The following is a 26,669-nucleotide window of genomic DNA, read 5'->3' as shown; positions in this document are numbered from 1 at the left end:
TTCAAACAAACCCCAGGAGTTTACACTCAACTTCCTGGCTCCTAATCATTTCCTGTGCTGTAGGTAATATACAGTAATCCTTGATTTGTAGCAGATGTTTCTTATTAATATATATTTTTTCACTGCAGCACAGTGGCAATGTTATGGTATACATTAAAAAAATAAATAAATAAAATAAACATATATTAGTGACAATTTTAACAACGTTATGGTGTGTAACAGGGTGACGGTCCGCGCTTACCACAGCCCACAATCATATTATTCTCTCGAAAACACAGAGGTACTTAGGACACAGGAAACAGCAACTTGCTAGTGTTGACAGGTGTGGAAGGGTGGTGGGTAATTCACTTGACACACCGGAGACAGAAAGGTGTATTTGGAAACATCGCACAGGTGTCCAGTTTTATTTTCTGTTTGCAACAAAGATTTCTACAATCTTTCTCTTTTCTTTTGGTTGTTTGTTTTTTTCCTTCCTCTTTTTAATTAATGATCTGTTTTGTTTTAATTTATTTCTTTCATCCAGCCGTGCTCGGTCCGGTGGCAGAGCTTCCGCCAGCTGGCTGGCTTGTTTTGTCTCCGAGGGGGCAGACCCGAGGGAACCCCAGAGTGTCATTTTATCAGTGCAGCACCCCCCAAAGCCAGCCCCTCAGCCACTCAGAGATGGGGAAAACCCACACACCCTCTTTTCCACCTCTCCGTGTCAATGCCGTGACTAACAGGCAGTTATTATAGGCCCTCTTTCCGCAGCACTATGAATGCGCCCAGAGAGTCAGCACGGGTCTCCCCTGTTACAACAGGTATAAATATTTATTTTCATAATGGATACTTCACTCAGACTGCAAATGACTATCTGGCTGTACATACAAAGACTGACCACCTAATAACAGCACTACTAAGGAAAGACACGGCATTAAATACATTACATGTTTCTTCTCATGATTTATACGTATTTGTTTAACTTGCATGAATACCATCTTTGCTTACAAATATGATTGTTAAACTATTCTATTGTTTACTTGTTATTATTATCATTGTCATTATAATGCAGGTTTAATAACATTAACAATACCTGAGTACAGCACCAGATCTCACTGTGCAATGCCTGTGTAGTGTACCCTAGAACAGCACCAGATCTCAATGTGCAACGACTGCGTAGTGTATCTGAGTACAGCACCAGATCTCACTGTACAATGCCTGTGTAGTGTATCTGAGTACAGCACCAGATCTCACTGTGCAATGCCTGCGTAGTGTACCTGAGTACAGCACCAGATCTCACTGTGCAATGCCTGCGTAGTGTACCTGAGTACAGCACCAGAGCTTCAGCTCACATTCTTGAACCAGAGATTGAAAGACTGTGGCAAGGCTTAGTGAATTGCATTTTATTTAATGCTGCCAGAATCTGGGAGAAAATCCTATCCTAAAACAAATTGCTGTGTATGTTCCCGCAAAGGCAAACAGAGGGATGCACGTTACTACTATCCACGCTGTCCTTCTCAGCCAGGCCTCTGTTTGGAGGAGTGTTTTGAAAAGTACCACACGGTACATGAGTACCAGAAGGATTAAATAAACCTTGAAAAACAAACCAACGTAACCAAAGGTAGTAAAATAACACTATCTCGGGCTCCAGGAGGATTATGGGTAACAAACCATTGAAGGGATATGCTGTGTGACCTATTTCTAAAATCCTCATTGTGCAGAAATGTACAGTACAGGTAGGCTACATTACTGCAAATTGTTTCTAGTGAAGAACAGTGATATACGCATCTGGACTGTCTTTTTATACAAGTATGGACAACAAACTTTGTCAGCGTTTTCTAAAAAAATCCCAATTCGGCACTGTATTCGGATGCTGCTCCATAGGTCATTGGTTTTGGCTGATGAAGCGGGGATTTTTGATGGTCAGCGATTTAAAAGCCAAGATCCTCTCTATAATGAGTGATCTCATTAATATTAACGAAAGTTAATACCTTTCGGATAACTGAAGAAAGGAGTTTATCTTACAAATAATCATTTTCTATACATAACAGAAATTAATTAGAACCTGGCAGGAAGAGATGGGAATGGAAAGCGTGGGACGTGTTAAAACTTTAACTTGGATATTGGTTTGAAATCATGAGTACTGAAAATGCTTACAATAGTGTTTCATATTAGTCAACCCTAAGATTGACAAAAAGCAAAGGTTGTCTTAAAACCTGCTTTGACTGGATTTTGTATGAACAGTGAAGAAGGTCAGACTTAATTCAGTCACTATAACAGTGGCCTGTATTTAGGATGTAAATAACTGGACCTTCCATTGAAAGCTTAAATTACTTCATAACAGATCAACAGAGTAAAATAATATTACCATTTCAAGGAGCAACTGTTATACTAAAGTAACTTAATTAGAAATGCATCTTATAATGCCATTTAAAGTTTTAAACATCTCTGTCCTCCTTGAATGTCTCCCCTGAGTGTGCTCAGAGAATATACAGTGTCTCTCAAAAGTATTCACCCCCCTTAGACTTTTCCACATTTTATTGTGTTACAACACAGAATCAAAATGGATTTAATTAGGAATTTTTGCCACTGATCAACACAAAAAAATCCATAATGTCAAAGTGTAAAATAAAATCTTGTTCTAAATTAATTACAAATATAAAACAGAAAATAATTGATTGCATTCACCCCTTTTGCTATGACACACCTAAATAAGCTCTGGTGCAACCAATTGTCTTTAGAAGTCACATAGTTAGTTGAATGGAGTCCACCTGTGTGCAATTAAGGTGTTTCACATGATTTCAGGTTAAATATACCTGTGGGAGGTCCCACAGTTGGTTAGTACATTTCCTAACAAAAACTACATCATGAAGATGAAGGAACATTCTAAGCAAAGCTGGAATAATGTTCTTCTAAAGCACCAATCAGGGGTAGGATATAAGAACATTTCCAAGGCATTGAATATCCCCTGGAGCACAGTAAAGTCCATTATTAAGAAATGGAGAGAATATGGCACAACTGTGAATCTGTCTGGAACAGGCTGTCCTCAAAAACAGAGTATCTGGGCGAGTATCTGTGGCAATTGTTGAAAAAAACTCACATCAAATCTTGGCTAGAGTTTGCCAGAAGGCATGTGGGAGGCTCTGAGACCAAGTGGAAGAATATTCTATGGTCTGATGAGACCAAAATTGAGCTTTTTGGCCTCAAAGTTTGGCGCAAGCCTAACACCGCACATCCTGAGAACACCATTCCTATCGTGAAGCATGGTGGTGGCAACATCATGCTATGGGGATTCTTCTCTGCGTCAGGGCCTGGAAAGCTCATGAAGATAGAGGGCAAAATGGATGCAGCAAAGTACAGAGAAATCCTGGAGGAAAACCTGCTGTCTACAAGAGACCTGGGACTTGGGAGAAGATTCATCTTCCAGCAGGACTATGACCCCAAACATACAGCCAAAGCCACACTGGAATGGCTTAAAACAAAAAGGTTCTGGAGTGGCCCAGTCAAAGCCCGGACCTCAAACCAATTGAGAATATGTGGAAAGAGTTAAAAATTGTTGTTCACCAAAGGTACCCATCCAACTTGACGGAGCTTGAGCAATTTTGCAAAGAAGAAAGGGCACAAATTGCAGTGTCCAGATGTGCAAGCTGGTAGAGACTTGGCTGTAATTGCTGCCAAAGGTTCCTCTACCAAATATTGACTCCAGAGGGTGAATACTTATGCAATCAATTATTTTCTGTTCTGTATTTGTAATTAATTTAGAACAATTTGTAGATTTTATTTTTTACTTTGACATTTTATGGACGTTTTGTGTTGATCAGTGGCAAAAAGTCCTGATTAAATCCATTTTGATTCCATGTTGTAACACAAAAAAATGTGGAAAAGTGGGGTGAATACTTTTGAGAGCCACTGTAAAACTGTAAAAAGAGTATGTGCGGAAATTCTAACACAGGAATCCCAGCAGTGCTTAACCAGGAATCCCAGCAGTGTTTAACCAGGAATCCCAGCAGTGTTTAACCAGGAATCACAGCAGTGTTTAACCAGGAATCACAGCAGTGTTCAATGTATGAACTGTTTGTTTCTTTTAAAGATTCTGCATTGAAGCATTTCAAGACAAAGTAGCTAACACAATCACAACGAAAGAGAAAATTAACTTAATATAAAAACACATTCATTATAGAAGATTTAAAGATTATTCAAAGCACAACTTTAATAAGCAGACAGTGAGGAGTTTTTCTGCCATTTATAGAATTGTTTATTACCCTTAAATTATAATATTGTTAAAGGTGTTTGACACAAACACGGATATTTACAAAGTCCTGGGCCTATTGTATTTTACTAACTGTTATACTGCAGACATTAGCAGATTTAATTCTACTAAACTCATTAACTGCAATAGCATCATGTCTCTTGCTCATAATTTAACAAATGAAGGAATCAACTGTTGTATTCATGTTTTCAGAGAAACTACAGCACCATCTGTTAAAATGAGGCCCATGTTTTAATATTCACATCACAGCCCTAATAATGACTGTTTACAGCATTGTGGTTTCAAGTGCTTAAAGATAAAGTTTTGCACTTGCATTAGCAGAATAGATCCCAAAGGTGCAGTTTTGAAAGAAACATGTCTTACAGCAAACATGTATTTTCATTTCAAAACATATCTGGTACTTTTAGGTTAAAGAAAGTTCTTCGTTTTTATGACTTATTCCCAGGAAGCCTGTTACACTTGTACTTCCTGGGCATGTTACTGACTGAAAGCATGCCAGTCAATAGGGGAAGCAGCTGGTTGGCTAATTACAGGAAAAAGGCAGTTTAAACGGTGGCGACACCCAACAGGTGACAAAGCAAATGCAACACCAACTGAAAGCGTTACTTGCAACAGGCACCAGATATCACGTTAGAAAATATTTACTATAACATGTATTTCTTTCAAAACTGCATATTTGAGACATATAAAAAATGGGAGTGCACAACAGGTACAAATTATGGAATTATTTTTTGGGTCACAATTACTTTAATTCAGGGTCCGCCTAATGTTAAAAATTCTGTCGGCGACCTGGCCCTTTAATAAGCATCCCCTTTTTCTATGGGTTTTGTTATCTGTACTGAACAAGGTGAGTTTCAGACTATTTCACTTTTTTATGGAAGCCTAATATGTGCACATTCATTTCATGTATGACATGTACCTGTATCCTTTATAGTTAGGGTTACAGCCACAAATATAAAAAACAGGCAAAAATAGCTCGGCCCCTAAATGTCAGAATCTTCATTCTGTTTTTCTCCTCAGAGAAAGCCATGTGTCTGTGCTTCTTGACCCAAGCTTTCAACTCTGCTTCACGTCTGTGCATCCGAAACCCCTGAGCATTCAACTCTGCTTCACGTCTATGCTTCTTAACCCCTGAGTTTTCAAATCTGCTTCACGTCTATGCTTCTTAACCCCTGAGCTTTCAACTCTGCTTCACCATGTCTGTGCATCCTAACCCCTGAGCTTTCAACTCTGCTTCGCCACGAGATCTCAGAGCAGACGGGGCAGGCAGAGCTTTCTCTGGAATCAGGAAGCACAGACACAAGCCAGACATGCATTGATACACATGAATTTCAGCCCACTGATGGCATTATGTTCAACACACCGGACATACATATAAAATGGTAACTATACATTAGAATAATGTACAGTACTGTCAAAAATGATGGCAACACTTATATGAATCATGTTGATCATTGTGAAAATGATGTTTCAGTGAAAACTGAAAAACAATAAGAAAAAAGAAATAATGCCAAATAATGATCTACGCAGAAACAGCAACAGAGAAACACATGGACCACTGTAATAGGATACCAAACAGGTGAGACATTATTCTTTAAAGTATCTGTAGAAATGTTTCTATCATTCTTAACAGTACTTTTTAGATTCAAAGTTCTGGTTCTGCTTCTTAGTGGGGAGATGTTTTGAAAGCAATCTATAAAGCAAAAAATAGGAAACACAAGACACATGGCAGTGATGGAGAGGGAAGGAGGAGGAATGGCGCTCTGACTTACCCCTCAGACCCAGGAGCTGTCCCCGGTGTAGGACTACAGCTAGAGGAGAGAGGAGAGGAGAGGGGAGAGAGGAGAGAGGAGCGGGGGAGAGGGGAGAGTGGAGATGAGAGGGGGAAAGGAGAGACAGACGGAAGTGCAGAGAGGGGAGAGAGAGAGGGGGGAGGAAAGAGGGGAACAGAGGGGGGCAATAGGGTTCAAGCAAGGGAGCGGATGTGACAGGTCAAGAAAGAAAAGGATTGGGAGAGTGGAAGAGAATAAAGACAGGTAAAGATCTGTTTGTTGCTAGGAGGATTAACAAGCCATCCGCTGTACAGGTCCCTGAGGTGAGAATGAAATATGCAGACGAACAGTGGAACACTAACACTTACCAGGGCTAGTTCCACTTATCCAGGGATTAGTTACAGACAGTCAGATCATTCAGATTATCATAGTTTATCAGAGGCAAGGAAACTGTCTACCTGGTGAGTGGCTTATTAACAGAAAGCTAAGAAAAGAGACATCTAAATTATCTACAAAACGTTTCTCAAAGCATTTTTCTCCAAATAGTTTGTGTTTATTTTTCTGAAAAGACACCAGTTACAATTCTATTTGCATGGAGTTTAATATCCCAGTTATTTACTCCTAACTTACTGAAGCTTTTTCCCCCATTCAGAAAAATAATGCTTATACACTTTGTAGAGAGCTTTGAGGTTTTAGGATGCTAATGCAGACATTTTTAATATTTATTTTTTTTAAATGTAAAACCAAACTAAATTTTCCTTTATTTTCTTTAAAATAACTCAGACTACTATAACATTTGACACTGCTTTTTCTGTGACTGATGTGTTTTCAGTGTCAAACTAATTGTTTCTTGCAAAGCTGATGGAAGTACATCATTGAAGTAAGTACCTGCAAGGCGCGTTATTTTAAATATTCTTCAATAAAAGCTTCAAATAAATTACCATTGAAAAATCATATTGACCTTTACCATAATTAAAGCTACGATTTTGGCACAACGATTTTTAGTACATTTCACAGGCGAGTTGTGGCAAAAAAACAAGAATTCACGGAAAGGCCACCAAATAATATCGGTTTAGCTACATCAACATACACACAAGACCTTTCAAATAGTACACCAAAACCAGTAATATAAAGACTATTACTTTTGACTGCTGGCAAGTAAAATATTACTTTAGCGTACAAAACTTTGTTAAAGGCCCTTTCACACCAACGTAACATTGTTTTTTTGTTTTTTTTTACGATGCAGGTTTTCACACCGGCCGCGTAGCGAAACAGACAGGGTCTGAAATAAACACTGTTACTATTTTCCTGTGTGCGTACGGCGTAAATGTACATATATACTGAGTGTGTGTGTGTGTCTATATATATATATATATCCTGTTTAAAATATGTAAATCAGTTTAGTTGCAACCGTCGCTTACGAGCAACATTTCTCTGGGGACACTTTCCTTACCATTAAAAACAGCAACACAGCCACCCCTTAACAGCAACAATTATGTTGTATTGACGTTGTGTCGTTGTAAATCCTCAGCAGTCGTCCTCATCCAGATAAACAGTAAACCCCCAACAGTTTGTACTGCGCTTAAAAAGTTTGTTTTCCAAGGCAAATTCGTTCTCCGATTATTCTAGCATTTATTTCCGCAATGTGTAAAAAATAAAAAACTGTTTGCTTTGACGTGATCGGAACTAAGAAAATACAGCTGTATAAGGATCATACAAAAGGACAGACATAACAATGAGCATGGGAAGTGAATGCAAGTTCTGTACAAAGCTTGCTTATTGCATGCTATATATAGTATTTATGTGTGCAGTTGGGCATTGTTTCCTTCATAATGACAATAATATTTTATTTGTAAGCATGTAACCTACATTTTAAAAAGTAAAAGAAAAATAAATGTACAATTAGAGGATGAGTTTCACGATCAGCTGCGGTAATGCCTAATTTTTTTCACTATCGATATATCGTTCTCCAAAAAAGCCGATGCATCGATTTAATCGACGCATGAAAGGATAAAAAAAAAAAAAAAAAAAAAAACATCTTTGGATTACTGTGTAACATTGCTAGTAAAGCTTTAAAGACTATTATGCATATTAAATTGATTACATCTGTTTATGCATATAGTAATTAATATTGGGTCAAGCACCAGCAGCATCAACTCGCTCATTCCTCATTTTCTCTTCCTTATATTACCATTTCAGATGCAATTCACGCTACTAAATTAGCAGGCAGAGGTTCCTAGTTAGCTAAAGCAGATATATAAGATGCATTTAAGGTAATGCTAATCCATCCTTCTCGTCGTCACTTATTGTGTATATATGCTGGGAAGGAAAGTTATATTTCGCTACTCAGTTAACTTGTCGCAGCAACCCGAAGATATTTGATACACTTTCAGAAGTACTATGCTGGATACTTCTCAACCACCTGAGATAGGTTCTCTAACTGAAAAAATATCTACGTTTGTTGATTTTTTTCCTGAAATCTAAGCGGGTGACATCACTGCCCTCTTATTCACGTGATACTATTGATATGCTCAATGTTTTAAAAACTGTTGATGATATTGAAGATGGTTCATTTCTGGTAGATGTGGAAAGCCTCTATACCAACATCCCACACCGAGGAGGCTTAGAAGCAATAGAACATCTTTTGGACTTGCGGCCTTGTAACACCTTACCTAGTAATATGCGTACAAAGGATTTGGCTGAACTAGTTTTGACTTATAATTATTTTTTGTTTAAAAGCTGACCCTAAGCTGATAGTTTTCACCCTGTTCCACTCAAGAAAAGTCTGCCTATAAGTAAATTTAGTAGACTACAGAGAATTTATAGTTCTGAGGATCGATATCACAGGCAGAGACTTTAACACATAGGTATATGGAGAGGGGTTATGCTACGGATTGGATACGGGATGCTTCAGAAAGATTAAAAATGTTTCACAATCAGATTGTTTGCAATTAAAGAAAAAATGTCCTACTGAGCAACGGATATAGTGTTTCACTCGATATTCTCCATTAGGCTATCACTTTAATAGTATAATCAAAAAACACTGGTGCATCGTTAGTTCTGATTCAACGTTAAGTGTTTAAGGAATCACCTCGTTTGGTCTTTAAAAGATCTTTCGGTCAAATTTACCTCCCATTGCAAACAGAACAGTCCTCAATGAAATCCTTGATGATAACGATAAATGCGGTCAATTTATTTATTTATATAGTGGATCCTATGTTTATTTTCTTTTTAGAAAAATACAAAATAAAAATTAAACAAATCTTTTATTAACCCATGTGACAGGGTAGCCGGGTGGTGACGTCAGACCAGATGCAGTACTGTAGTTACAAAAAAAAAAAAAAAAAAACTGCTGTCTGCACCGTTTATTTAAATAACAAAAATAAATAAAATATTTAAAACAGAAAACAGTGCTCACAGAGACAAATAAAAAATGTGAACAAAAACAAATCTCAAAACACAAAAACACCGAACACAGGTCAGACTGGGCAGTTTGCTTTCACTGTCATAAGAACATAAGAACATAAGAAAGTTTACAAATGAGAGGAGGCCATTCGGCCCATCTTGCTCGTTTGGTTGTTAGTAGCTTATTGATCCCAGAATCTCATCAAGCAGCTTCTTGAAGGATCCCAGGGTGTCAGCTTCAACAACATTACTGGGGGGTTGATTCCAGACCCTCACAATTCTCTGTGTAAAAAAGTGCCTCCTATTTTCTGTTCTGAATGCTCCTTTGTCTAATCTCCATTTGTGACCCCTGGTCCTTGTTTCTTTTTTCAGGCTGAAAAAGTCCCTTGGGTCGACACTGTCAATACCTTTTAGAATTTTGAATGCTTGAATTAGGTCGCCACGTAGTCTTCTTTGTTCAAGACTGAACAGGTTCAATTCTTTTAGCCTGTCTGCATATGACATGCCTTTTAAGCCCGGAATAATTCTGGTCGCTCTTCTTTGCACTCTTTCTAGAGCAGCAGTATCTTTTTTATAGCGAGGTGACCAGAACTGAACACAATATTCAAGATGAGGTCTTACTAGTGCATTGTACAGTTTTAACATTACTTCCCTTGATTTAAATTCAACACTTTTCACAATGTATCCGAGCATCTTGTTAGCCTTTTTTATAGCTTCCCCACACTGTCTAGATGAAGACATTTCTGACTCAACAAAAACTCCTAGGTCTTTTTCATAGATTCCTTCTCCAATTTCAGTATCTCCCATATGATATTTATAATGTACATTTTTATTTCCTGCATGCAGTACCTTACACTTTTCTCTATTAAATGTCATTTGCCATGTGTCTGCCCAGTTCTGAATCTTGTCCAGATCATTTTGAATGACCTTTGCTGCTGCAACAGTGTTTGCCACTCCTCCTACTTTTGTGTTGTCTGCAAATTTAAGTTTGCTTACTATACCAGAATCTAAATCATTAATGTAGATTAGGACCTAATACTGATCCCTGTGGTACACCACTGGTTACCACACTCCATTCTTAGGTTTTTCCTGTCCCTATGTTTATATTTTTGTTTTGTTTTTAATCACCTCGCTTGCTCTCATTCCTCCTTTCCAACACTCACCTGAAGCGCAGAGAGCAGCAGGTTTTTATACAGGCGACCATATCTCGATTAGCAACAAATTAATCACCTAATTAATTCGGGAGATGGTCACCTTCTGCACAAGTTTTTTTTTTAATAGTGGATGGGGCTTCCCATCCACACTACCAAACAGTACAAAAACAAAAAAAAACAACATTTGGCTACGCTGTCAATACATTTTAAATACTGTAACTACAAATAAACAATAATACAGCTTTGCCATCATATTTAGACCTAATAAATCATAATAATAACAACAACAACAAACCACCACCAAAACATATATACACAAGCTGGGCTTTTCCCCACCCCTTTTAATGACCAGGGCTCTTTCCTGCTGCCCTGCTACAACCCAGAATAATAATTAACAGTAATCTTGTACTTAACAATTTGTGGATTGTGTATATGCTGCTTTATATTTTTACTATATTTTTATATGGTTTACTTCGTAACAAGTGTTGCTATATAAGCAACAAAAAAATTATATATATTTTTAAACATATATAATTGTTATAATGTCATAATATGTTTGATGTACGTGGAGATGATTTGCTAATTTAGATACTTTGGGCCTCATTCACTAAACAGCTGTAACGTGTTTTGCACGCAAAAGCCCCTTACTTGCACCTGCTGTATTCACTAACCAGAGACAGGCAACCTAGCCCGTGGAAAAAGTGAGTGGAAGTGCCGCGTTCGAGTCATTTAAATATAATGAATAATGTTAATGTATGCAAATAACGTCACAAAATACCGCGAGGGGTGAATTTGATATGCAAACCATATTCACTTAAGGGCGTTAACTTTACTAGGTGCCTCGGCGTGTGTTAAAAGTACGCTTATTGAAACCAGGCGGTGTCACACAACCAGCAGAAGACCTGCACTAGCGAGAAGAGTCAGGGAGAGAGTATTCTGGACTAGGCAGACGTTACTAGGGCTGTGTGAGGAGGAGGCAATAACTAGATACAGATTGAGCACAGAGCATATAATAGCCTTATATGTAGGGCCCCGGAAAATTCACAATATCATGAATTTCACAGAAAAATATGCCTACCTACCGTGAACAATATGTAATGTATTTGTCTTGCAGTATTTTCCATAACTCTAAACCTCCACTGTTCATTTCATAATTTATCAAGTAGAAGCAGCGCTACAGTAGCTGTCCAGCATCAATGCCGTGCATTTGGTTACTATGGTAACGGGGTCAAACAAATTCCTCATATGTACAGTACAATGACATAGGATGCGAGTTAGAGGCAGGAAGTTTAAAATGGCTGTTTAACCCTTTCGTGCACAATGTCCTCATTTGAGGACAGATACAAAATAGTGTTTTTCTTGGTTGACAAATGCATCTTTTCTGCTTTTCTTGTTCTTAATGCATAATCAACAACCTCAGAATGTGGTTTTCTGCCCCCTTGTGTTTAACATGCCGCATTGCTTTCCAGGACGTGTATTAGCTTGTCAGTTGCGATTGTTTTGTACGTAATTTGTGATGCTGGTATTGTGTCATAAATCAAACAGCTTTCCATACAACACAGAAACGTTGAGTATTTTTTATCAACCATAGTAAGTATTATATAGAGTGTTAACATTTTTATTTGTCTTCAATTTTAATTACGAGGAACAGTATTCACACGTGTCCTCGTTTGCGAACATTGCGCTATAGTGGGTATAAATACATAAAGCCTGGAAGATTTGCGCGTTTGTTTCAGTGGTCTCTTTCGTAATTATTTTACACACAAAAAATGTGAATAGGTGTTAAAATGTCAGGGAAATATGGTAACGACATATATTTTAAAAACTTCTCGTTTTGTAAATTACCTTGCTGTACACTGGTTGGCCACTTTATTTGGAAATCCTGTTTTTAGTGCTGAAACACACGGCCCCCGTAGCGATGTCATCCGCCCCGCGGAATATAATTTTTTTATCCACTATAATATAGGTTTAAAAATATTGTGGTAGGATAAACATAAAATAAGTAACTTTTTTTTTTAACATGTATTGAAAGGCAAACAACAAATGTCTGTATCCGTCAGAAATGACTATCTGTGTGAGATTTGGGGAGCAGTGGGGCGCGTTCTGCTGGTGCGCTCTGACTGTCACCTGAGATCAGCGCGAGCGTTGCTGTTCACTATTTGCTAAATAAAATAGCTTTCTATTTTGGAAGATACAAGTTGCACGCTTGGATTCGCGTCTGTGATCACTTTGTTTATTGCCAAGACACAAGGGCAGTGATTTTTTTTTTTAAATGTGTTTTTACTTGAAATAGACACACGATTTAACTACTATATTGCATTCTTTGTTTTGTAGTTAATCCACGAGTGAAAAATAAGGCCCTTCTTAATTCTGGAATATTTTTCATCTTTAATACAGTGCTACATATAGTGGCTTTGATAACGTTTTTAAAACCAATATCCGAACAAATATCTAAATCCAAATATGAAAATTCATGTTCATACCAGCACAAAAAAAAAAAAAAAAAAAATTGCAAACTATAAAGAGATACCGAACAAATTTATTATTTAGCACTCAGCAAAAAGATAAAAGATAAAGAACATTAGTGACTGCTACTGCTGCTCCTGATAGCTGAATCTTTGCTTGAACCAGCACCAACATCTGGAGCAAATGACTGGGCTGAGGATATCTTAAGTATCGAGTTGAGAATAACATTTTGATTTGTTGAAAGATTGCTGCTTCTCAAGACACTATTTCAGCAGCATTTCTTCAAAAACTCTACATCAGAAAATGGTTTTGAAGAAACAGCTATTTTGTGAGCAAGCAGGCTTGCCTTAACAGCAGCATCACTTATGCTACAAGCATTAGTAAACATCGATTGCTGCTTTTTCAATGACTGTGCTAATTCAGAGTATTTATCTTCACGTACCGTTCCTGTATATGTATCATATTTCTTGCCGTGGTTTGCTTCATAGTCTCCTTTAATGATGAAATTCCCCATTTCTCTTGAAACACACAGCACTCTTGTTCCACCTTTCTCTTCACACATAAAGATAAATTTCATACTTCCCAGTGCTTAATATGTTCAATTTCGGCTTCATTTTCTTGACGATTTTTTATTGATCTCTCCTTCTTACATCCGCCAGCAGAAGCGCTTTCTAATCTTAAGAGTTTATTATCAGAAATCAACATTCCGCTTTCAGAAGAAAAAATAATTGCTTCCCTGTATTCTCTGGGATTTCTTAGGCTCATTCTAAACACAAAGTTTGAAGCCAGCCTACCCGCGTCTAAACTCAACTACATTCATTTTCTTATTCAGAACTTTCAGATCAGTAAAACAATTAGGAAACGTGCACTGCTTTCCTTGCTGGATCATTTTAACTTTGCAATTCACATTATCCCCCAAGGGAGGGCGTTTATATCTCGACTACTTGCGCTTGCATCAACATAAAAAAACCTAGACTCTTATATTAATATTTCCTCAGAAGAAATTACAATGTGGTCTGCTCTGATAAAGCATGGGAACGGCCTTTCTATGTTTTATGACGATTTCTTTTCAGCACCACATGACCTGGCTTTGTTTACAGACGTCTCATCTCTGGGATTCGGAGGTCTCTTGAACAGTCAATGGTTTTCCAGTACATGGCCACAGGAAATTGAAAATCTATCTCTGCATCTAAAATCCACAGCTCTTCTCGAAAGATACCCAATAGTTGAAGCTATAAATAAAGAATGTTCCAGTTCCCCTCTTATCATGCAATTACTGTGGCGACTATTATGGATTGCAATTTCCAACAATTTAATACAAGCTCGCCACCTACTGATGCTCTTTCTCGTTTACAAATTTCCCAATTCCACAGTCTGGTCCCTACAGCTCTGCCATTTCCAGCAGTAACTCCACAATTTAATCAGCTGATTTTCAACTGAATCCAACTATCAATAAGCTACTTAATTCAGCTCAAGATTACATGGCTTCTGCACTTGCCCCTTCTACTAGATACTCATACTGTACAGGTTGGGTTTGTTATGTAACTTGCTGCTCCCAAAGCAGGGCTAATCCTATTCCATTTAACCAGGACTGGATCGTGGCTTTCATAGTTCATGCAAAGGACTCTACATCAGGCCCCAGCTACAATCAAATCCTACTTGTCAAGAATCCAATTTCGCTTGATGTCTATTGCTTCTCCAACTATACTATTGTGACTGGCGTATTTTTAAAAGAAAACGTTTCATGGTAAGCTTGTCTTTGTCTAGTTCTACTACCATTATTTATACTGTTTACGGTTTTGCATGTTAACTTTGATAATCTTAAATAGTTACACAGGAAAATAATATGTTGATATAATATGTAAACCGCAGACGTTACGGTTGAAAACGCAAGTTATGAGATGGTATGCATTTTACAAATGCAGGCTAGCAAAACCTCTGCATCTTATTAAATGATCACGCAAATTAGATGTGTTACCGGAGTATTCCAAACTTACTTTCTTTACTTTATTTTCTTGCCGTCTTACTTTAGAAAATAATTGCCAAACATCGAAAGGCATTGTATTTGTAGCTCGATTGATACGGTATTTAATTCTAACACAACGCTCTTAAAACTTGCTCTGTTACTTTGATTCTCCTGCACAGATGCAATCCCATTAGTAAACATCCCCAGGTGGCGGGACAGGGGGGATAAGGTGAGCTAAATCGCATGTAGATCCAATGAGTCAGACTCGAGGGAAGCAGAGAAGCTCTGCACTTTAATGCAAAAAATAATTTCTGATTCCAAATTTAATTAAAAAAAAAAAAAAAAAAAAGCTTTCGTTTGCTTAAACCCTTTACACAAAAACGATGTACAGGCTTGACTATCGATCGTTGTCAAATGGTACGATGCATCGATACATCGCCTCAGCTTTAATTTGTCTTCAATGATAAGAACGACACGTTTAAATTAGTTGTTTGAGTAACCTACAGAGCACTGTCCATTTAAAAGTAAAAAACAAACAAAAAAAAGCTGAAAATGCAAATCACACAGGCAAGCATCGTGTCCAACAAACGGACCATAAGAAAAAAAGACTTCAAAACAGATAAACCTCTCGTTTTATCTACAGTTGGCAGGAACTAAAAACAGGTTCAACGGCAGTCTGAAGTATTTTGTTTTGCAATGTTTAGTTTTTTTTAGAAAGTGAGTATTTATTTTCAACAGACTACTTGGGTACACTACAGTGTATGAAAAAAGGTAAGACATAAAACGTAAAAGTATTAATATTTTTTGAAGATGCAAGCTGTTGTTTAAAAAAATATATTAACAAGCGCTGCATGTATGTGTGAAGATCACAACCGAGAGTTTACAGTAACATACGATGTATGTTTACTTGCATGCTTGCTCAGCTACAAAATGCAAATCTCATTCGCTGACCTGCACAGGTACATGTAAATGCTGTGTGCTACACAACCAAACAATTTACACATACTCGCATTTTTAAAACGAAATAAAGGAAGTGCCGAACCAAATGTGTTTTTACATCCATTCAAAAGATTTCATTGACTTTTGTTCAAATTCACGATTTTTACGATTTCCGTGACGTCCATGACAAAATCGTAGCCTTAACCATGATGTAAAATCTGAGACCAACAAAATGATAGAAATATGTATTAAGTAAGATTTACTTGCATTATTTTGTTAATGTACTTCATGATGGGTTTATTTATTTTTTTGTTGTGTAGTAATCCAGTAGATACCACCGTGTAACAATTTTTATTATTTTTTTTTTGTTCCTGGGTAGTAAGTGTTATTTCCTAATTGCTTATGCCTCAAAAGTATATAAAATGGCTATTATTTCCCACAAACTTTGCTTTTGTGACCAAGACAGTGATATTTCAAAATATCACTATTTCCAATGGGAAAACGGGCAAATGTGTCTTTTCGTTCACATAAAGTCAGAAAAAAACAACATATGAATCCAAATTAACATGTATTTATACTAAAGTAATACAAAAATGGCTACAAAAGATCTAGAAGTGAGTAGTTTTTCGAGATTTACCATTATACTGTAAATTTACAAAAATATACAAAAATTGTGTTACATAGTGTACTCAGTGAGAGGGATAGAGAGCAGGTTACATTAAAGGACAGGGTACAGTAGATACTCAGTGAGAAGGATAGAGATCACATTACATTAAAGGACAGGGTAAGTAGATACTATCAGTTAGAGGGATAGAGATCACATTACATTAAAGGACAGGGTACAGTAGATACTCAGTGAGAGGGATAGAGATCACCTTACATTAAAGGACAGGGTACAGTAGATACAGTGGGTACTTACTCTCAGTGAGAGGGATAGAGATCACCACTCCGTTCCCTGTCCCTACCCACAGCAGGTTCCCTGCGATTAGCAGCGCTGTGATTCGCACAAATGAGAAGCCCAGCTTTCCAGTACCTGCCAATCAATCAGGAGAAGGGCGTTAATTCTGAAGCATGTCACCTTTCACCTTCCTTATACATGTTTCCCACTGTTAAAGCAAAGTGTAATAAAGCATAGTAAAGATAGGCAAGCACTGTAAAGCCCAGAGAGGTGTACTAAAGCATATTTAAAAAAACTATAAGACATGGGGAAAACTTTTATAAGATTGATTTGTCTCTGTTGCTGTCAGCTATTTATTTAAAAAGACAAATAGAATTGATGGGCTAAATTGATACATTTCATTGGAACTTTTCTTATTTTCGTAACGCCTTACGCTAGAGAAGGTGTTATAGTTAATTTCCTAGCAGAGTTATAGGCATGTATTAACAAGAATTGAAATTTCAACTAGTAGCAGTTTATCTAAAAATAAGAACTTACAGAAAGAAAAATACGTTAATGTTCATCTAATTCTGTCACATTAAGCAATTACACATTTGTATAAAAGGTACATACCAAAAAAGCTTAATATAGAATAACGACAGCTGTAATATGCAAAGAACACAAAAATACTTAGCTACACAAAAGCAAATAAACATAATGCATACAAATCAACCTATCATGAACTCCAGTGTTATGGCTAAGAGACCTAGGAATGGTTGTTAATATGTTCAAAACAAAGCTGCATCTTTGTTAATAGTACATACATCCATATACAACATACAGTGCCTTGAAAAAGTATTCAGCCCCCATCCCTTTTTTCACATTTAAGAGTCTCACAGCCTGGGATTTTGATGTAAGATAGAGAATTTTTATTTGTGAGTCACACATTCTTCTTCACAGAGTCCCCTCCAAAAAGAAAGGAAAATAGTAAACAATAAAATAATAAAAATTAAAAAACTGAAATGTCATCATTTTTTATGTATTCACCCCCCTGGGTCAATACTTGTTTGAACCACCTCTGGCAGCTATTACAGCCAGTAGTCTTTTCGTATAAGTCTCTATTAACTTTGCACACCATGATGGAGCAATATTTGCCCATTCCTCCTTACAAAATTGCTCAAGCTGCAATTGAGGTCTTGCCACAGATTTCCGATGGGATTAAGGTCAGGACTCTGACTGGGCAGATCAATCCTGACAATATTGCCAGTCCCTGCTGCTGAAAAGCATCCCCATAACATGCTACCACCGCCATACTTTACGGTGGGGATGGTGTTACCTGGCTGGTGTGCAGAGTTTGATTTGCGCCACACATACTGCTTAGAGTTCAGGCCAAAAAGTTCCACTTTAGTCTCATCAGACCACAAGATGTTCTGCCACATAATATCTTATAGGTGACATTTTGCAAACTCTTTGCGGGCAAGGATATGGGTTTTTTTCAGCCAGGGCTTCTTCCTTGCCACTCTACCATAAAGACCCTTTTTGTGGAATGCCTTGGAGATTGTTGATACATGAACATCATCGTCCATCGCAGCCACTGACTTCTGTAACTCATTCAGAGTCACCGTTGGCCTCACAGTAGCTTCCCTAAGAAGTGCCCTTCTTGTCCGGCAACTAAGTTTAGAGGGGCGGCCTGATCTAGGCAGTGTGGTGGTAGTTTTGTATTTTTCCCACTTCTGTATAATGGACTGCACTGAACTCCAACGGATGTTCAATGCCTTTGAAATGGTTTTGTACCCTTCCCCAGATTTGTGCTTCTCTATAATCACATCCCTGACTTGCTTAGAATGGTCTTTCGTCTTCATTTTGAAGATGGTTTGTTTCGAACCATGCCCTTCGGGTTGCATGGAGCCCCAGCTACCTTCCAGAGAATGATGGACAGGATATTAGCTCCACATCATCGGTATGCAGCCGCATATATTGATGATGTAGTTATTTTCAGCTCTACCTGGAAAGAGCACTTGGATCAATTAGCGGCCGTCCTTCAATCTCTGAGGGAGGCGGGGCTAACAGTCAAGTTGGGGAAATGCACGTTTGGGCAGCAAGAGACTCAGTACCTAGGGTTCATTATGGGTAACGGGCGAGTGAAACCAGTCACTTCCAAGGTCCAGGCCTTGGTGGAGACTCCGATTCCTCGCACCAAAGCCCAAGTGAGGTCACTGTTGGGACTGGAGGCCTATTATCGCTGATTCATCCCCGAGTTTTCCACCATCACCGGGCCCCTCACTGACCTTACGAAAAAGGGCTCCCCAAATTTAGTACAATGGACAGAACCATGTCAAAAAGCGTTTGATCGAATCAAAAGCGCTCTCTCCCAAGCTCCGCCCTAGTGTCACCTGACTTCAGCAAAGTTCATCCTCCAGACCGATGCCTCAGACGTTGGTCTGGGGGCTGTTCTGTCCCAGGAGATCGACAGGGTCGAACACCCCGTCCTATATCTTAGCAAAAAAATGGCTCCTCGGGAACGAAACTACTCGGTAATAGAAAAAGAGTACCTTGCCATCAAATGGGCTATGAATTCCCTTAAATATTATCTCCTGGGACGGCCATTCACTCTCGTCACAGACCACGCCCCTCTTAAGTGGTTAAGCACGATGAGGGACACGAACGCCCGGATTACTCTGTGGAGTCTGGCGCTGCAACCCTTCCAATATACTATCAGACATTGTGCAGGTAAGGAACACCAAAATGCTGATTTCTTTTCAAGGGAAGGGGGGTCAATTGGGGAGATAGGAGAGGCTGAGTGGGCCTACGGCTCCACTCTGAGGGGGGGAATACGTGACGGGGGTGCAGCGGGTCGGAGCTGTGGTCGATCCTCCCGATCGCTGGTGGTGTTGCGCAAAACGGGACGAGATTGGCGGAAAGGCAAAGGTCTAGCCATCTGGGAACTCTAGAAAGATCACCCGCCCCGTCCGAATGCGGAAGTCCGCGGCCGCCACGCCACGTACCCCAGTCAGGGTTACCAAGGGCGGAGTCGGGCAGTATTTAAGGGATGGTACGACCTGCGCTCGCTCTCTCTGTCCTGGGGTAACAGCAAAAGGAGACTTGCGGCTGAACTTACTGGCGTGTGTATAAAGTGTGTTGTGTTCACAGAGACCGGAGAAGGCTGTTCAACTTACTTCCCGGAAGAACAACTGGGGCTAAGAAACTAAACCCTGCCCAGGACCGGGAGCCCCCTAGAGGCCAGCGCAGGAGCACCTATGAAATATTTGTCTTTATTTATATCTTATGTTTTACTGTGTGTGCGGGACTTTTGTTAATTTTACCTTTTTATTTTCGCCTCCTCCTTTATCATCGTTGGTACTTGGTGGGGGATTTATTTTGACTATTTTTATTTCTTTCCTTTTTTTGTTCTGTTTTGATTGGAATATTGGTCGGTGGCCACCTTCGGCCAGATAAATAAAAACCCCGCTGCAGGGAAACTATACAAGCCTCCTGAGTATTTTTTGCCGGTCCCACCACCACCACCACCACCTGACTCAGCCCACCAACCTCCCACAAGAAGGTAGTGTAAAATTAAATTGTCCTGAACTGTCGGATTTTCTTCAGTCGGATTTGCTGCATGTAAGTGTGGGCATTTGTGTGATTTGTCATTTTATTGAATGCTGAGTTCCAGAACAAAGTCACGCCCCAGAGGAGCGTGTGGTATCGGATGCAGGGCATTGTGGTGATTGAAGTTCTGCACTGATGATGACCTCATAATCAAAAGTAATAGAAAAAAAACAAACAATGTAATTATTTATCTTCAATTTCTGACTTGTTTGTATATTTGTTTCAGAGATGGTAAGATATTAAAGTTTTGAATAAGGCAGTTAATATTTTTTCGAGCTACTCGTCGAGTATAGACGCGCCGGATGAAGAGACAAGTACTTTGAATAATCCTGGGACGGGTGACCGTGGCGAGTATTATTGCGGGGCAGATAACTTGTCTTTATTATTTAGGGTGCAATCCCTGTTACTGCGCTCTGTGTATTACACATTGCTGTGTATTACCGGAGCTTATTATTTGGTCGGCGGACCAGGATTAAAAATAGTGTCTTTTTTTTCCAAACCAGATTACAATTATCGGTCTGTGATTATTTCTGCACTGCATCACCTCTGCACCTGTTCACTATCAGCAGCCACTTTGCCACACTTCGTCAACACCAAACTTTAATATACCCCTTTTTAGTCGTTTTTTCTTAATTCCCTCAAGTGATGTTGATGAGAATATCGAGGGATTCAGTTTTAATTCCACCCTCAAGCGATGTTCATGAGAATATCGAGGGATTCAGTTTAGTTTGAGCAGCTTACCCAGCATCTTGCTGACGTAGGGCTCAATGTCCACATCCTGCAGGTGCTGGTGTGTGAGAGCATGGTAAAGCCGCAGCGTGGAGTCCAGGCGAATCGACACCCACACCCCGTCCCCGATCCACGCCAGTTGCCGGACCTGGCTCTCCCGCCGCGGGTGAGCATCGAACGATTTCTATCGGGACAGAGACACAGCTTGAGAAGCCAGCAGCAAAGAAACATTTCTAATCTATATTTAACTGGGTTAAGTCTGATCTGATTGGATCTAAAGAGTCCAGTAAGAATGTGGTCAGGTTAAATTTGGTATCTGATTGCCAATTGAACCTAGACATGTGTATGCAAGAGGGATGGTTGGTTTTCTTGGAACTGAAGGTGAGCAGGTGATTGCTGCAAAGCCTCACCCAGCCTTAAAGGGATACAACTTTCCAGCGATATATCTTTTTGTCAGTTTGAAGATACAGAGTTAAACTGCAAGTTTCATATGTGCAATCCAATTCTTAAGATATAACAAGAATAAAAAAAGTGTTTACCCCACATACGTCTTGTTTAACTTAGCCAGGAGTTTACTATTAAATCTTTACAGAGCTGACCCTTTTTTGCATGCATACCTTGTGGATATCACATAAAGCTGTGGCAATATCACAGTCTTCCCATGAAGTTTGGACCTGTGCAGGTAGTCAGAGTATATCGCTTCCAGTAACGCCTCTCTCTACAGCACCCCAGGCTGGACATCAGCCCTGAAGCCGCCCGCACTCACCTCGATCTGCATGGTCTTGGGCTGGATGACGTGGATCTTGTTCTTATAGCCGCACCACACCCTGTCGTGGACCATGGCCATGCAGCGGATGGAGTGGTGAGGCCGGCCCAGGTCCATCAGGTGGTAATTACTAAGATCCCACTGTCCATCTACTGGGAGAAAGACACACAGCCAGTCAACAAATTGGATAACTTCTAGGGCTTAAAGGAAGGAGCTGTGAAGTAACTGAATCTATTTAGCTTGGAACAAAGAATTACAAGGGGCTTGATTGAAGTATTTAAAATCTTAAAAGGGGTTGATGAAGTTAACCCTAGACACTATTTTAAGCACTGAAACCAGGACAAGTGGACACAGTTGGAAGTGGAGAAAGACTTAAGCCAGAGGGAAGGAAACTGTTATTCAACAGAGAGTGGTGAGGGTATGGAATGTGTTGCCTAGTGATGTTGTTGATACTAAATCACTGGGATCCTTTAAGACCCAACTTGACAAAAAGTTTTAAGATCAATTAGCTACTAGGAACCAGAAGAGCACTGATGAGATAAATGGCCTCTTTAGCGTTCACATATGTTCTATTTATTTAACTTTAAACACTCAACTAGAAAAAAAAAACTGTCTAAATAAATGCCTTGGTGATATTTTAAGATCTTGGTAACAATGAGGAGTAAAAGCAAATCCCATTTTGTGCATGTTTCCTCTTAACTATCACTTAACTGAGAAAAGCCAAGCAGAGTCGTCCAAAGGTCTGCCTGCAAGATTCCCACTAGCAATTGTTACCTTCAGCTCTGTGGAAGATAGCCAGTGTCCCATCTGCTAATGCCACCAGCACACGGCCCTTCACGTGTCTGAAACAGAAAAAAGATTCATCAGCTCCTAGTCGAGGAGAGGCCAGCAGCTAGGAACTCTAATCCAGCAATCAGGGAGCCTGTCACCACAACCCACATCCAGATGCCTCAAGAGCTTATGCTAAAGAATGTCCAAACCAAGTTTGAGCACTAACCCCAGACATGTGCAGTATCCATATCTATAATATAATAAACTGGTTAAAACAGAAAGCAGAGTGTAATTGGGATGGATGTAAAATTGGTTTGGGCAGGCATACTTGGTGGGTACCACAAGGGTCTGCACTTGGACCTTTAGTGTTCCTCATTTCTATAAATGACTTGGACCAAGATACACATTGCAAGATTGTTACATTTGAAAATGATACCAAACTTGGGGGAGTAGTTGACTCTGAAACTGTAACCCAGTTAACTTAATGGGGATCCTTCTCTGTAACTGTGCAGATTTGTGCCAAATACATTTAATTTAAGAACATAAGAACATAAGAAAGTTTACAAACGAGAGGAGGCCATTCGGCCCATCTTGCTCGTTTGGTTGTTAGTAGCTTATTGATCCCAAAATCTCATCAAGCAGCTTCTTGAAGGATCCCAGGGTGTCAGCTTCAACAACATTACTGGGGAGTTGATTCCAGACCCTCACAATTCTCTGTGTAAAAAAGTGTCTCCTATTTTCTGTTCTGAATGCCCCTTTTTCTAAACTCCATTTGTGACCCCTGGTCCTTGTTTCTTTTTTCAGGCTGAAAAAGTCCCTTGGGTCGACACTGTCAATACCTTTTAGAATTTTGAATGCTTGAATTAGGTCGCCACGTAGTCTTCTTTGTTCAAGACTGAACAGCGACAGAAGTACTGCATATTGGGTGTAGAAATCTAGGTTATAAGTATAACATGAACGGGATGGAAATAGGGAATGAAGACTTTGAAAGGATCTGAAGGTTACAGTGCTCATAATTAAATGTATCTCGCCAGTGTGGTGAGGCAATTAAAAAAGGCAAATAGAATGTTGGGCTACACTGCAAAAAGTGTGTGGACTATATTGCAAAAAAGGCAATGTGACTCTCCAGAATTTCCAGTGAAGACAGGCAACTACACACATAACTCACTCACCCTGCTTTTCCCAGGGGAGACACTCGGGGACCCCCTGCTTATTGTACACACAGCAGATGCATTCCTAGTGCTGCTTCCAGAATGAGAACATGAGTACTTACACCAGGCTGAGAACAGAGTCCTTCAGCTTGATTGAGTGCAGGCATTTCTTCCAATTGGACACAGCAGAGTGAACATAGAGCCTATAGAGAAGAGGAGGAGAGCATGACAAATCCTGTAAAAGCTTAGCCGTAGTGTTGGTACAGGGAGCCTTCTGTATTAGTGCTGGTACAGGGAGCCTTCTGTATTAGAGTTGGTACAGGGAGCCTTCTGTATTAGTGCTGGTACAGGGAGCCTTCTGTATTAGAGTTGGTACAGGGAGCTTTCTGTATTAGTGCTGGTACAGAGAGCCTTCTGTATTAGTGTTGGTACAGAGAGCCTTCTGTATTAGTGTTGGTACAGGGAGCTCTCTGTATTAGTGTTGGTACAAGGAGCCCTCTGTATTAGTGTTGGTGCAGGGAGCTCTCTGTATTAGTGTTGGTACAGGAAGCCTTCTGTATTAGTGTTGGTATAGGGAGCCCCTCTGTATTAGTGTTGGTACAGGGAGCCTTCTGTATTAGTGTTGGTACAGGGAGCCCTTCTGTATTAGTGTTGGTACAGGGAGCCCTCTGTATTAGTGTTGGCACAGGGAGCCTCTGTACTGAGGCCAGTCAAAGGACCAGCACAGTGTGGCTGTAACAAGGGGGTGGTATTGCTGCTGAAGGTTCATATAGCAAGTTAACACCAAAGAATTTGTATCATTTAAAAAAGTAAACTAGGTAACAGTTTATTTATTTTGCTTCTTCATGAATTTATACAAACAAATGAACCACCTATCTCTGACTTCAGATCTCAGAAATTGTGCAATACTGGAAAACAGTTCACCATCCATTGTAAACACCCTGCTCTATGAGGGTATTCCCTGGATTGAAGCTGCACTCTCTCTTACCAGCCATTCTGAGCCCCGAGCCACATGGTGGGGGCAGAGCTTGTAACGGCGCCAGGCTCCTCCCCTGCCTCCTCTGGCTCTTTTGATGTCGCTGTGCTAGACTCCTCCTTGGGCTGCCCTGCCTCCCTGTGAACACAGTGTGAAGTACATGTTGAAACACTAGAGAAGGGATCAACACACAGACTATCAGTAATAAACGTCATATACCCACTAGGGGGTCGTGAATAGGATGGCTTGCAGTGGTGACGTCAGACCAGAAACACAGACTCATCTCCAGAAATAGCGGGGCAAAACTGAAACGCTACGGCTCTCAGTACGTTTATTAAATAATAAAACAAAAGATGTATACAAAACAAAAACACCACAAAACAAAATGTGCATTGACCAAACAAACAAGTATCATGCTGGTTTTTAGCCAGCTCGTCTAGCAACTGTTCTCTATTTTAATAATTATACCTCCTAACTCCTCACTCATTCACTACTCTCGAACACCCTTTTTATAATGAGCTTGAAGTGGGTCTTTTATATCTGTGGCTGCAGCCTTCATTACCTATTAAATGATGACCTTATTAAGGCTCCAGCCACATTCCCACAAACTTTACAGAGATCGGATTCAACCCCATCCACACCAGCTACACTTTGAGATCAGCTTTTTCGCTAGTCTCAAATAGTAAACAATGACGGACAGATTTCGTCTGCAAAAACTAATATATATATATATATATATATATATATATATATATATAATATATATATATATATATATATATATATAGTATCATATATTATGATTTACTAACAAGAAGAAGAACAACGACAACAACAACAACATAAATAAATTACAAAAATAGCGCAAAATATATATATATAGGGGCAGGGCTCCCCATCACAGGGGTGTAGAGGAACAGGATCCAAATATGTGACTCAAGTTTGGACATAAGGAAATTACTGGTTCATTCAATCAGCGTTTAAACTCATTGCATTCCCTATACGAATGCAGAGTTTCATGAAGATAAGTCTCTTTGCCTTTTCACAAGGAGAATTTTGCTTTGTATACAATAAAGAGTGTTTTCAGCTTTGAGCGGTCCAGAAAATGAACAACGCACTGAAACAACTGTGGCAACACATGGCACTGAAACAACTGTGGTTGCTATACTTCCAATAGAGCTTGGTCCTGTAGCTTGTGTTAGCTATTATTGATGAGAATTTTTAAACGTTAAAATGTACAAACTCTAAAGAAGTAGTTAAATGTTGAATAATATGCTAGACCAGTCATGTGACAAATTTCACCAAATGCACATGTTTTATGTATTTGTTTTAGTAATTTATCATTGTTTATGTCACATACCCGACTGCTGTGATGCCACAGAGGGTGGATATTACATTGTATTATACTGTACACCTGAGAGATTGATACGGGGGAGGAGTGGGGGTGTTCTCAGTCGATCTGGTGTTTCATTGGTGCTCTCTGTGTTCATTCTGTAGTGGGCGTGGTATGGTATCCAGTCATGTGGTAACAGTTTAAATGACAAGTGTTGTTTCTGACGCTTTTTATATTTTTTAATAAAATGGCATCTCTAAACAAAGGAATGAACAGGGCTGATCAGGGCTGAACATGTTATCCCCTATGAGGACAGTGTGTGTGAATCGTGAGTGCAGCAGTTCTGAAATCGATATAAGATTATCCCAATACTGTGCTGACCCATAAAACAACAGCAAGGCTGGAAAAACATAAAAAAAATTGTGCTGCAGCTGTTCATACAAAACTTTCAAAAGGGAGAAAAAGTTGTGATTACCACAGACTCACGGACCCCAATCTTCACACCTAGA

The 26,669-nt window shown here is 39.4% G+C and overlaps 1 protein-coding gene across 22 annotated transcripts in view; it reads right to left on the bottom strand.

The window, feature by feature from the left end:
- mapk8ip3 (mitogen-activated protein kinase 8 interacting protein 3) overlaps positions 1–26,669 on the bottom strand; it is a 210,818-nt gene that overhangs the window by 14,221 nt on the left and 169,928 nt on the right. For 13 of the 22 annotated variants that reach the window (XM_041229734.1, XM_041229735.1, XM_041229738.1 and 10 more), the window contains 7 exons: positions 24,840–24,965; positions 23,974–24,054; positions 22,704–22,771; positions 21,930–22,081; positions 21,176–21,347; positions 16,868–16,981; positions 6,019–6,057 (listed from right to left, as the gene is read on the bottom strand). In XM_041229734.1, coding sequence (XP_041085668.1) covers positions 6,019–6,057; positions 16,868–16,981; positions 21,176–21,347; positions 21,930–22,081; positions 22,704–22,771; positions 23,974–24,054; positions 24,840–24,965 — 752 coding nt within the window. The remainder of the gene's footprint in view (positions 1–6,018; positions 6,058–16,867; positions 16,982–21,175; positions 21,348–21,929; positions 22,082–22,703; positions 22,772–23,973; positions 24,055–24,839; positions 24,966–26,669) is intronic. The other 9 variants (XM_041229732.1, XM_041229749.1, XM_041229750.1 and 6 more) reach the window with 3 other exon arrangements.

The sequence above is a fragment of the Polyodon spathula genome, chromosome 26 (assembly GCF_017654505.1).
Source record: "Polyodon spathula isolate WHYD16114869_AA chromosome 26, ASM1765450v1, whole genome shotgun sequence".
NCBI classification, from domain to species: Eukaryota; Metazoa; Chordata; class Actinopteri; order Acipenseriformes; family Polyodontidae; genus Polyodon; species Polyodon spathula.
This window is presented reverse-complemented; position numbering and strand designations above follow the sequence as displayed.